Genomic DNA, 13,022 nt, shown 5'->3' with positions numbered 1-13,022 from the left:
CCAAACCTACACTTCACACAATTGATCATCAGAAATCTATTAACCTCTACTTTAAATGTACTCAAAGGCTAAGCTTTCACGGCTCTCTGGGGTAGAGAATTCCCAAGATCAATAACCCTATGAGAAAAAAAATTCTCCTCATCTCAGTCCTCAGTGGCATCCCCCTTACGTTTAAATTGTGCCCCTTGATTTCCGACATCTTACCTCCATCTACTCTGTCCTTTTTTAAGAATTTTATAGTTTTCAATGAGGTCATCTTTCATTCTTGGAAACTGTAAAGAATGCAGCCCAGTTGAACCAATCTCTCTTCAAATGATGGCCCTTCCATTTCAAGAACAAATCTGATGAACCTTTGTTGCACTCCCTCTCTGGCAATAATATCTCTCCTGAGTTATGGAGAGTGTTTGCTGAACTGACAAGAGAGGACAGGATTAAGTATGCAGTATGCCAGTGAGGACTCTCTCTATTTAAAAACAGATCTTGGCAAGGGTATGACTGTTTGCAGGAAGTCCTGCCTGTGTAACATTCGGAAAGGTGGACAATGAATGGAGGATCTCAGAAAGCTGTCGACCCTGGATTTTAGACCTTGTCCTGGAGGATATGATGGAGGATGTGCTGTGAGACAGGAGTGCAGTCATTTTCACTGAGTATGGGATGAAGAAGGAAGCATGACAATGCCAGTGTGGTTGGAAAGAGCAGTGCGTAGTTCAGGAATTGGATATACAGGAAAAAGTTTAATAACCTAGTTAGGTTCAGCAATGTCTTACCACTTTCAAGTGGTGTCCATCTCCGTCTGATTTCCCTTGTGTTCTCCTGCACTACATTCCTCCCTTTTCCACAGGCTTGTTTCTCCCCAGTCACCATCAAATCTCCATCTCTGAGGATACTATTTAGACATGCCTTATTGCCTTCTTACACTTATCTCTTACTGTCACCCTCTTTAACTGTTATCATTTCATTCTCTTCATCCATTTCATTTCTCAGTTGTTTCCCATATTATAATGGTGATGACACTTTGAAAACACTTAATTAGCTGTAGAAGTGTTGTAACAAGCACTATTTGAATGCAAGTCTTAATATTTCCATAACTCCCTGCCTTAAAGAGAGGTCATCAATCCAGGGAGTAGCATGGAATCAGGATGAACTTCCCACTGTCACCATCTGTCTTCATTGGAGGAGGAGATCCTGGAGCTTGTCAGGTTGGTGCGCACACACATACATCATTGATGCAAAATCGGTGTGTGGCCCACAATTACTGTCACTTAACACTGACCAGTTGCTTACACTGCATTGATATCATGGCACGCTGAACCATCACAATATGAACAATCCTCATAACCTTCAGCATCAATTCACATCTTTGATCTCCCACAGGACCTCCTGAGTAATGAAGGAAATAATCAGGGAGTAGTCTTAGGAAAGTTCAGGGGAGAGCAAATATTCTGAGAATGGATTCTCACATGTCTCATTCATACATTGCACATGTGCAGATACTTACCTCAGTGGGCCCTGTATTAGAAACAACTCAGCTTTCAAATGATGTTATTCCTATCACATGTGAGCAGGAGCTGATGCTGGTGAAGAGTCAGTTCTGGAGAACTTCCTCCAGACTGTGCAGAACACCCAAACTCTGCACAGATGGACATAGCAGTTGAATCTCAGCGAACGTGTATGATAAAGGTACTTCTGGAATTGCAGCATGCAATATGTGTGCATTCCAGAAGCAATCCACACACTTGGGGAGAGATTGGAGGAGTCCATCTCTATTATTCTTGCTATGACCACAGGCATTTGTTCTGATATCCAGCTCTGTAGAAAGAGTAATCACCTGCATGGAACATCACACATGGCAGACCACTGAGTGCAGACAAAATCAGGTCAATGGTCTGCATATCTGTTCTTTACACAAGATGGAGCAAAAATCTGACCTCGGTAGATCAGTGCTTCATTGATGCGGAGCCAAGTGCTCTGCAGCTTTTGCCACCAGGGGAGTGCAAGTGAGTGTTAGAGGGGAATTGGAAAAAGAGCAAGTCTTTCCAAGGCTACCTACTTCTCATTCCTTCATTGCACGTCTCCTGCACAGGTCAGGGCTGTTTTCAAAAGGGCCCCCATGGAGTCCATAACCTAGATGACATCCACCATAGATACAGCTGTCCAAGAGCAAGAAAATGTGCAGTCTGCTTCCAGCTCAGTTGATTCCATCGTTTTGTTACTTATGCTAAACAATTGAGCAAAAATATCATGGGTGTATAGGGACACTCACTTAGATGTTTATAATGATTATTTTGCTGAATAAATTCCTTATTCTCATGGTCTGTATTGTGTTGCATTCCCAGTTGGTCAGTACAGTAGTCCTCTGGTAAGTGATCACTGTTTGAGGAGGAAGAGGTTAGAATATACTAATTGACCGGCTGACTGACTGGAGGAATGTGATAGGTATGTTGGATCATTAGTTTAGTGAGGGGGTGAGGTGTGTAGACTTTCCAAAAGAACTCTCAAATGTGTACACACCAGCTGAATGCTGCATATTGAAAACTGTTAATTGTATATTAATTGTGTTTATTTTTATGGAATTCCTTGGCATGAACTGGTGATTCATTTGAACCCTTATGAACAGCCACAGATGGAAACTGTAGTTGTATAACTGTAAATTAATACAAAAAACATGAAGTGGAATCCTTTAACTGACATGCATGCAAGGGTCCCTCCAGATCTGAATTATACTTTGAGCAGCTCAAAAACTTGCACTGGTGGTGATATGGAGTTATTTCTCCTTTGGCTTAGTGAAAAAAGATTCCTCACAGGATTTAACAATGAGATCTTTCTTGGAGAGCCTTTGCCTCCCATGAGTCAAATGCTGGGGCTGTGAAGTGGCTTGGAAACCTGTTGGAAATGCAATTGAAGAAGTCGTGAAACCTTCTGGTGATCTGGTGCAGACATGCATGAAGACCTTACAGTGCTAACAAACTAGCACAACATTTAGGGCATGGAAGTCCTTGCAATTTGTGAAGTCTCCTGGCTGATCTGAAGGCACCTTGATTGTTACATCGTACAATCATTCACCCCACTGAGTTTGAGTAATCTCATCTGTGTTAAAGTTGCCGTGCTCGTGGCCTTGGTAAACAAGATGTCATTGACCTGGGTGATATATGGCAGGACACCATGACATTCAGAAGATATCTCTGGCAGATGTTGGAAGGATCCAGAGGTAAAGAAATTGAGGGATTAGAAATCATGTTGATCACTGTGTTTCAAGGAGGCTGCAGATGTCTGAAACAAACTGCCGTAAGAGGCTGAGCCTCCTGAGGCACTGTTGCTCGATCATATTGCCTGTACACCTTGTGTGAATCATTGAATCTGTACTGTATGGAAGCAGGCCACTTGGCCCAACGAGTCCATGCCAACCATCCAAACAGCATCTCACCCGTTCCCTGCATTTTCCACAGTCAATCCACCTCACCTGCACATGAGACATAGGAACAGAAATGCGGCCATTCAGCCCATCAAGTCTGCTCCACCATTCAATCATGGCTGATATGTTTCTCAACCCCACTCTCCTGCTTTCTCCCCATAACCCTTGATCCCCTTAATATTCAAGAACATATCTAACTCAGCCTTAAATATACTTAATGACCTGGCCTCCACAGCCTTCTGTGGCAGTGAATTCCATACATCCATCACTCTCTGACTGAAGACATTTCTCCTTATCCCTGTTCTAAAAGGTCTTCCCTTTACCCGAAGGCTATGCCCTCAGGTCCTAGTCTGTCCTACCAATGGAAACATTTTCCTAACATCCAATCTGTCCAGGCCATTAAGTATTCTGTATATTTCAATTAGATCCCACCTCATCCTTCTAAAGGAGTTTTTGGAGTATGGGAGGAAACCAGAGAACCTGGAGGAAACCCATGCAGACATGGGGAGAATGTGCAAACTCCACACAGTCATCTAAGGGTGGAATTGAACCTGAGTCCTTGGCGCTGTGAGGCAGCAATGCTAAACACTAAACCATCATACCACACCAGATTGAGAGCTTTGAGCTGGAGCCCTCTGCCCTGTGGAATATCACGCAGCTATGAAGAAGGCAGCTTTTGTTGGTGGCATGAGTACTCTAGGCCTGCTGCCGTGGCCATGACAGATCCAGTGGCTACTCCTCAGAGGTCCAGGCCACTGCTGCATATAGGACCCCCTTGTAGCAGAGGAGGCTGACAGCAAGGAACTTGAGATGTTGGCGAGTATTCTCTGGGGCACTTTTAATAACAGGACTTTGCAATTGATTCTCAGAGCAGTGATTTTAAGCTGACAGAATTAATCCTGTCAACACATGTTTTACACTGTGCTAGCCAGAAGCCGTTACACTGTACTGAACTAACCAATTTTCTATTGAGCACTCATCTCATGTAGGGAGTCTGGAGAACCAATGTGCTGGCTGTTAATGACAAAATGTGGTGTTCGCATCAAAATTAATTCCTAATTTGAATATTTTAATCAGTCGCATGGGTATCCCACGCTCATCTACAAACCTGCCCAGGTTAAATCCAGAACTAGATCGGTTAATGTTGAATCCACACTGCTTCCCGGGGATTTTTCACCATGCCCATATCCATGCCTACATCCTCCTGATCATTTAGAATTCTCTCATGTGTTGTCAAATAATCATGCTTCTCATTTTGAAAGAGATCCACAGAATCAATAACATGGAAAAAATTAAATGATTTGTACCATTTAAAAGAAACTGGCTGATCTGTGTCAAAAATCATGTTGTGGCGATGTCAGTGTTAAATTGGGGTGGACAAAGTCAGAAGTCGCACAACACCAGGTTAAAGTCCAACAGGTTTATTTGGAATCATAAGCTTTCAGAGCACTGCTCCTTCATAGCTGAAGGAACAGTACGCCTAGTGAAGGAGCTTCTCCGAAAGCTTGTGATTTTAAAATGAACCTATCGGACTTTAACCTGGTGCTGTGTGACTTCTGACTATGTCAAAAGTGTGAACTTAAAATTGTGAAATTATGAGGGATGCTCTCTGGACAGATGGACCGAGCTTACTCCATTGCTGATCTCAGAATTTTTAAGTAGCCTTCAGTTGTCTAGACCAACATTAACATCTTTAACATGGAGGTTTTGAGTTTTGAACTATACATTTGGTGAAACAGATTCCTGTATTTTTTTTAGATGGCCATGCTAGTCTGGGATTAGAGTGCCAGAATTGTTGCAGTGCATGAGAAGGCCATTTGGCCTATTGTGTTTGCAGAGGAATTATGTTTTGACATTCCACAGGCATGCTTGGGCCTCAGGCCTTTGATTCCTGAAATTGCTTTGCATGCATTTGTACAAGAAAGTTCAATATTTACACTATAAGTGTTTCAAAATGTCTCTTAAATTTCTGTAAAATTCATAGGATTACCCTCCTTTCATGAACTGAAAATTAGGTCAACAAAGGAACTGTAAAATGAGTGTGATTGATAACAGCTGAAGTCCCTATGGTAAAATATCAAGGCTAATGGGTTAAATGCAGCAATCCTTCACTCAAAGTCGACATTAATTAAAGACAGAAGTATTGGTGATTGTTTTCTGACTCAAACTGTCAGTTGCATGAGCTGCTGTATTTACTGGAATCTTAGAAATGTTTCTATCCTGATTTCAGTCTTAGAAACAATCTCTAATTCTTTAACATTATTGATTTATACATGGAAACTGGTAATAGTTGATCCATATGTTACATCATTATTTTGTCTATCCTTTTCATAACATTGTTTTGAGTTAACTTTTATTTTACATAAGGTTCTGTTGTCCTTTCCCATGGTGAAAAAAGCAAGCGAGTGTTTCTTACTGTACCCACTACCAACTTTACGGGAGTAGAATCCTTCGCAGTACATCTGACTGCAGTGCATAGTAATTCTTCTGGTAAAGCTGAACTAAGGTAAAGTCAACCAATTGCATTGAAATTTTTCATTATCTGTAATTATACTTGTCCACAGCATTCATAGATGATTTTTATTTAGCTATTGCTTGTCGCTACTTAAGGACTCCAGACAATTGTTGACTATAAGCCTAAAGAGCAATGCTCTTTGATATACTGTGAAATTTATTTGCTTCATAGTGTTACAATCTGCTTGGGGACTCTCAAACCAAAAGAATTAAACTGACTGTGGCCAACAAATTCAGAAATTGCCAAATAAATCTTCATATTTTGTAACTCAAACATTACCATGAACTAGAAACAAAATAAATTAAACATAAATTAATAGATAAACTGCAACTGATATGAGCCATACTGCTGAGAAATACCAGATGCAAGAAAGATACATCTCACTCACCTGGGCAGTCCATTCCATATGTGTGGCACCAATTTCAGGCACATATTGCTTCAAAACTTGAACATTCCTTGAAGAGTTATGCATTACTTTTCATTCAAGGATTTAGCCAATACTCATATCTCAGCTCCTGTCAGTCTTGGTAAAGAAACTTGTGGAAGAGTAGGCCATCTAGCAGTTTGAGACTGCTCCACCATGCCATATGATCATGGCTAATTCTCTTCTTCAATGCCGTATTCCCACTTTCTCCTCATATACCTTGAATACATTAAAAGTATTATCTAACTTTTGAATACATTCTGTGACTTGGCTTCTGCAGCCGTCTGTGGTAGAGAATTAACAGATTCACTACCTTTTGAGTAAAGAAAGTTTTCATCATCTCAGTCTTAACTGCTGTATGCTGTATCCTGAAACTGTGTCCCTTTGTTCTAGACATCATCCCTGCTTCTCATCTGTTCAGCTCTATTAGAAATTTATGTTTCAATCATAGCTTATTCATCTAATCTCTAATGACTACACATCCAGTCGAACAATTCTGTTCTCATAGGGAAGTCTGGCCATCTCCAGTATCAGTCAAGTGAACTTGCTCTGCACTCGCTCTATAGCAAGAATATCCTTTCTTAGGCTAGTTCTTTATTACAAAGAGGATGAAAGATTATCAGGGATACGCAGGAATGTAGAGTTAAGGTTAAAATCAGATCAGCCATGATCTTATTACATGGTAGAGCAGGTTCGAAGGGCCAAGTGACCTAGTCTGATTCTATATTCGTACATTTGTATGTTTGTAGAGAGACCAAAACTGCACAAAATATTTGAGCTATGTTCTCACCAAAGCCCTGTATAACTTCAGTTTTGTAGAAACTGCTACCTCCACCCCTCCTACTCTGACTCCATTTGCAACATTTCACCAGGTCTTGGCAACATTATAAGATGCAAGCCATAGTAAAACCAACTGAACGTGAACATTAATGTTTAAAGTCCAGTTTGCTTAGGTTTTTGAGTGTCCTAAGTTGTATGCAAATTAGAGTTTTTTATTGCTAGCTAATTCGCTTCTTTTCACTATTCTCAAAACATTTTTCTCAGCCTTTCGAGTTTTTTTTTCATTTCTTTGTTTAAAAGTTTGCTTTGTATTCCTCATATTGTTTTAAAGCCTGTTTTGGATTTTGTACAGTCAGGGTGCTGGATTAGCCACTTGCAAAAGCTGAAAGTTTTATTTTGATGACTTTTTTCTGGTTAACTGTGTCTCGAACAACATTGCTGATTTGCCATCTGGCTTTCACTCTTGAAAGCTGTAAGCAGGAATCCAAGGTGACCTCCCACCTTTCTCAGCAACGCATTATCAATATTTTCTTCTCATTCCAGTTTGTCTGGGAAGTTACAAAGTGGGATCTGTTGCTAAACATCTACTTAGCTAAATTATCATCTGCTATTATCAAGGATTCCCTTGTTTTAGAAATTTTATGGTCTTTCAGGTGAGACTTTAATGCCAAAGAACTGCTATTTTGAATTCATCCATATCTTGCCCATTAAGTCTGCTCCACATTCAATGTTAAAAATCACACAACACCAGATTATAGTCCAACAGGTTTAATTGGAAACACACTAGCTTTCGGAGCGTCGCTCCTTCATTACCTTCACCACCTGATGAAGGAGCAGCACTCCGAAAGCTAGTGTGCTTCCAATTAAATCTGTTGAACTATAACCTGGTTTTATGTGATTTTTAACTTTGTACACCCCAGTCCAACACCAGCATCTCCAAATCATGTCCACATTAATTGTTGACATGATTTTCCTGCCTTTTCTGTATAATTCCTGTTTCTCTACCTGATTAAACATTCATCTCAGCCTTGAATATACTTAACAACTCAGCCTCTACAGCCATATTTAATAGAATACCACAGATTCTCCACCCTCTGCAAAAAAAAATCATTTTAGTCTTAAATAGGTGACCCCTTACTCTAAGTGTTATGCCTTCTTGCCCTAGGCTGTCCCAAAAAGGGGACGCAACATTTCCACATCTTCTCTGTAAAGCTCTATAAATATCTAATATGTTTTGATTAGGTCTTCTCTCATTCTTCGAAACGCCAATGATTACAGTACCATCTTATTCATTTCTTCTCATAAGAAAATCCCTCAATCCTAGGATCAATCCTTGCCTGGACCGTCTCCGATGCCAGTATATCTTTACTTAGATGAGGGGACCAAAACTGATCATCATATTTCAGCTGTGGTCTGACTGGTGTCTTGTATAATTTTTAGCAGTTCTACCTAACCTGATACTCTGTTCCCTTTGAAATAATGGCCAACAGTCCATTTGCCTTCCTATTCCTGCCTTATTACATATTGTAATTACTATCTATGTTCTTATGTATGCACATACAAAGGGTGAACAATACTTATTGTTGTTTAATGTTTTTATAGGTCAGGATTCACTGTAGCTGAAATTGAGCCACTTGGAGTCTTCCAACTTGCCTCCAATTCGAGGCAGGTCCATGTAGAAGAAGATGCAGGCATAATTACTTTACATATTCAGAGATTGTTTGGCTTCCAAGGCAATAAAACAAAACTGACATATTACACAACCGCAGGAAGTGCCAAACCTACTGAAGATTATGAGCACATCCAAAATGGAGAACTCATCTTTACTTCACATCAGATTGAAGCTTTCATTAAATTGTTTATCATCAATGATAATATTCCAGAAATGGATGAAGTATTCTACCTAAATTTATCCAGCATTGAAGTTCTGGGTTTTGGGCCAAATAATACAGCATTAAAAACTCACTTGAATCTAGATTTTAGTGTGTCATCTATAACCATTATTGCCAATGATGCCACAAATGGTGTTCTAAGTATTGGACCCACAGTGATACACACTGTAGAGGACACTGAGAATGCTACGGTGCGTGTAGTGTTCCTTAACATTCAAAGGACACTGGGATTTACTGGGATCATCAGTGTAAATGTTATAACTTTTGGAGAAAAAAAAGCTGCAGACGGTTTGCAGGAAAGCCCTTTCCAAAACATCCAACAAAACTCCACTTTTTCCTGGGCCAGAGAAGGAGCAGATTTTGAAGATGAAACCTTGAATGTTACTTTATGGGATGAGCAAAGGGAGATCAGTGTACCCATCAGGATCTTTGATGATAATGAACCAGAGGGACAAGAGTTTTTTTATGTCTACCTCACAGATCCTCGTGGAGGGGCAAAAATTGTAGAAGGAGAAGATGAATATGGTTACATGGCTTTTATGCAAATCATTATCTCAGGTATCTGAAATATTATTTATTGTGGTTTATGTTCAGTAAATATTACTGGCAATTATGTTACTTGCAGCATTATAATATTCCCTAATTTCACTAAATTACAGTTGTGCATATGATATCTGTCAAAATATACAGTCATATTTACAAAACCCATAGCCTCAATCCAGATGGATCTGAACAAGCTAGTGGCAAGATGTGTTAGAAACTCTCCTGCTGCGTTAGAAATTGTGTCCAAGTTATTTTAAACCTTTGAGCTGAATTAACCTTCCTCTGGTACACTCCTTGCTCGTTTTGTGCAGAAAGTATCTTCTGGGCACTAGAATATTGTGCTTTCATGAACTAATTTTGGTATTTGAGAAAGTGTGGAGAGTGGACTTACACAGGGTCTTTAGGATTAGGCAGTTTAAAAGAAATCTGGGGTTAGAGACTGGAACAGGGAAGTTGAAGCCTATCAAGTATGTCTGAAGGAGCATTCCTACTTTGCATGTGCAACAGATGATCTTATCAGCTTTGAACAAATAGCTGAACTGACCAAAGCCTGCATTAAATGGCTGTTGACAGAACTTGGGTGCCTGAAGACAATGTAATGGACCAGACCACACCCCCTCACAATAGTTTAAGGAAGTTGACTAGACCCTAATGTTTTCTTATTTTAAAGGTAGATGTTCCAAATTGCTTATTCATTAAGCAAAGCACAATTTATTCAAAAACTATAGTTAAAATACAAACAAGAAGAAGAGGAATTTAGAATAACTTACGAGTGGAAAACTTAACAGCGTAATAGATACAGTACCTATTATTAATTAACTGTTCCAAAATGGTAGCATCCCATAAACACATGCCTTGGCAAAAGGTAAATTCAGACAGATTCTTACATGCAGTTTCCCAATCCAGGAGGGAGCAGCATCAAGAGAGATTTCAGAGAAAATCAGTTAGGAATCATTTACTGAAGCGCATAATCCTTCTGGGATCCAAATAGCTTCTACTGCTACAGCTAAAAAAACTAGAGAGCCTGATCAGGGAGAATGGGCCACTCCCGTTCTATTGCTACATCTGTTTTTTAAAAAACCCTAAAGGCCTCTTAAATTATTGACTTAGGCCAGCTGCAGCAGATACATCGAAACCTCTGCTTTCACAAACTCTCTTCAAAAAACCAAGGACAAAATAATTGTTTTATAGTGACAGCATCATCATAATAGGGAAGTGACTTGACAATTATAAATTGCCTGGTTTTGGTCTGGCAAGTAGAATTAATATCATCCCCAATATTGTCTAGTTTTGAGTCCTCTGAATTGGGCTTATAATTAAAATTTTTGAAAAACAATATTGCATCCTGGATTTACAATATTTTGCTTGCGTTAACATTTCGATATCTTTTTGGGAGAGAGTGAACTACTATATTTCAAAAGGAATCTGAAACTAAACTAGCCAAATGTACACAGTTTTATCATTCAGGTATTGTTTTCAGGATGCTAGAAATTTGCTCAGTTGATAGGTTATTTTGTCAATGTTGGGCAGTAAGGTGGCTGAGTGGTTAGCATCTGCTGCCTCACAGTGACAGAGACCCACATTTGGTTCCAGCCTCAGGCAACTATCTGTGTGCAGTTTGCACATTCTCCCTGAGCCTGCGTGGTGCTCTGGTTTCCTTCCACAGTCCAAAGATGTGCAAGTTAACTGGATTGGCCATGCTAAATTCCCCATAGTGTTTAGGCATGGGCTCCGGCAAAGCTTAGGACAAGCTGGAATAACAACATCCATTTTCCGCTTAGAGACTCTGCAGCCCTCTAGATTCAATATAGAGTTAAATAATTTTAGGGCCTGAACTTCCCCATGTCCTAGCGCCCTACCACACACACACACCAGGCCTTGTTATCATAATAGTCTGCCTTTACACACTATCTATTGTTAGCCACTAACAGTCTCCATTAACAGCTATTCACCCTTCTACCTAGATCCATTATTGACTTCTTTGTCTGTCCAACTGTTCTTCTCTCTCTTTGAGATCTACCCTACCTATCGTTTACTCCTTATCCCCTCCCTCCACCCTATCTTCTGCATAAAAACCAACATTTTCCTAGCTACCATCAGTTCTGAGGAAGGGTCACCGACCCGAAACGTTAACTTTGATTCCTGTTCACAAATGCTGCCAGTCTTTCTGAGCTTTTCCAGCAACTTCTGTTTGTTTGTGTGTGTAGTTTAGATATGTTGGCCATGGGAAATGCAGGGATAGGGTAGGGGATGCTCTTCAGAGGTGTTGGGTTGAATAGCCTGTTTCCACACTGTAGGGACTCGATGAACAAAAGTCAGAAATTTATCTGTAAGAGCTTTGTAAATCATTTTGAGGTTTATGTTCCGCTCCTGTGCTTACAAACCAAGTATAATGGAGGCACAATTTGCACACACACACCTTGAACTTTAAACACATAGTGGATGGGGCTTTTGCACCTTGGCAGCATTCCAAGTTGCAAGCTTTGATTAAAGGTAAAGAAGGAATGCAAATCAGACACATTCCTCTTAGCTTAGGCTTGTATGATGCCTTCATGATTGTGCCCTTTGATGAAGGTCCAGGCAAGTTATAAATAGCTAGGAGAAAATAAATGCTTCCATGTTTTCTGAAAGCTATGCAATGATCTAGTCAGGCTTTTTTCTCTTGATCAGTTTTTCTTGTCTTTTTGTGTGCTGACCTTTATTTCTTTTCTACATTATATTTAAATTTAGACTTCTATTGTGTTTTATTTACTCTAACCCTCTTTCAGCCATTTGCAGTATGCAGCGGCCATCATTCCTAGATTCAGTGCTTTTTCAAAGCTCCTTTTGGCTCCCAGAAGCTAGATGATTTCAGAGTGCTTCTCTTTAAAAAGGGTGGGTTAGGGGTTGAGATTTGTCATGTTCTGAGGAGGGTGCAGTTGGAGTCTCTTGGGCATGTTAGAGAAGACTCACATTTGATGATTTTGATGAGCAATGGCTTTTGCAGGTTTGTGCTATCATAGTGGGATTAAGTTGCATCAGCAGAAGATTCAGTAGTTTGAAAGATCTACCCATAGAAGAACAGAAACAACTGTACAACTCACATTTCTAACAGAAATGTCAGTAAATGACTGCATTTTGCAGATGAAATATTGTGACATTGGCCTTCATTCCACTTTGCATCCTGAAGGTGTTCCTTTCAGAATGTAAGAGGATCCATACAATACAAATGTAGAAGCTTTACAACTCTGTGACAACTTCATATGAATACAGAGCATGTAGTTTTCAGAATCCACTTGTCATCACCTCCAAATATTTCAAACTCCTCTAAAGGATATTGAACTCCCCTGTAGGAATTATCAGGGACAACATCCTCAGTAAAGGGTGGCCCTGCAAAGCCACATTGGATAAACTTTCGCACACCCATCTCATCGAGCTACGTATCCAACAACATCCTAGGGAAGGACTTCGAATGCT

The 13,022-nt window shown here is 40.0% G+C and overlaps 1 protein-coding gene across 2 annotated transcripts in view; it reads left to right on the top strand.

The window, feature by feature from the left end:
• The window catches only part of adgrv1 (adhesion G protein-coupled receptor V1), a 571,861-nt gene that overhangs the window by 308,429 nt on the left and 250,410 nt on the right, over nt 1–13,022 (top strand). For both annotated transcript variants that reach the window (XM_043709113.2, XM_043709105.2), the window contains 2 exons: nt 5,780–5,918; nt 8,734–9,581. In XM_043709113.2, the coding sequence (XP_043565048.2) occupies nt 5,780–5,918; nt 8,734–9,581 (987 nt within the window). The remainder of the gene's footprint in view (nt 1–5,779; nt 5,919–8,733; nt 9,582–13,022) is intronic.

This window comes from Chiloscyllium plagiosum, unplaced genomic scaffold (genome assembly GCF_037043375.1).
Source record: "Chiloscyllium plagiosum isolate Xiang-an unplaced genomic scaffold, Cpla_swu_hap1 HiC_scaffold_2, whole genome shotgun sequence".
NCBI lineage: Eukaryota > Metazoa > Chordata > Chondrichthyes > Orectolobiformes > Hemiscylliidae > Chiloscyllium > Chiloscyllium plagiosum.
Note: the sequence above shows the minus strand (reverse complement) of the source record. Positions and strands in the feature narration are given on the sequence as shown.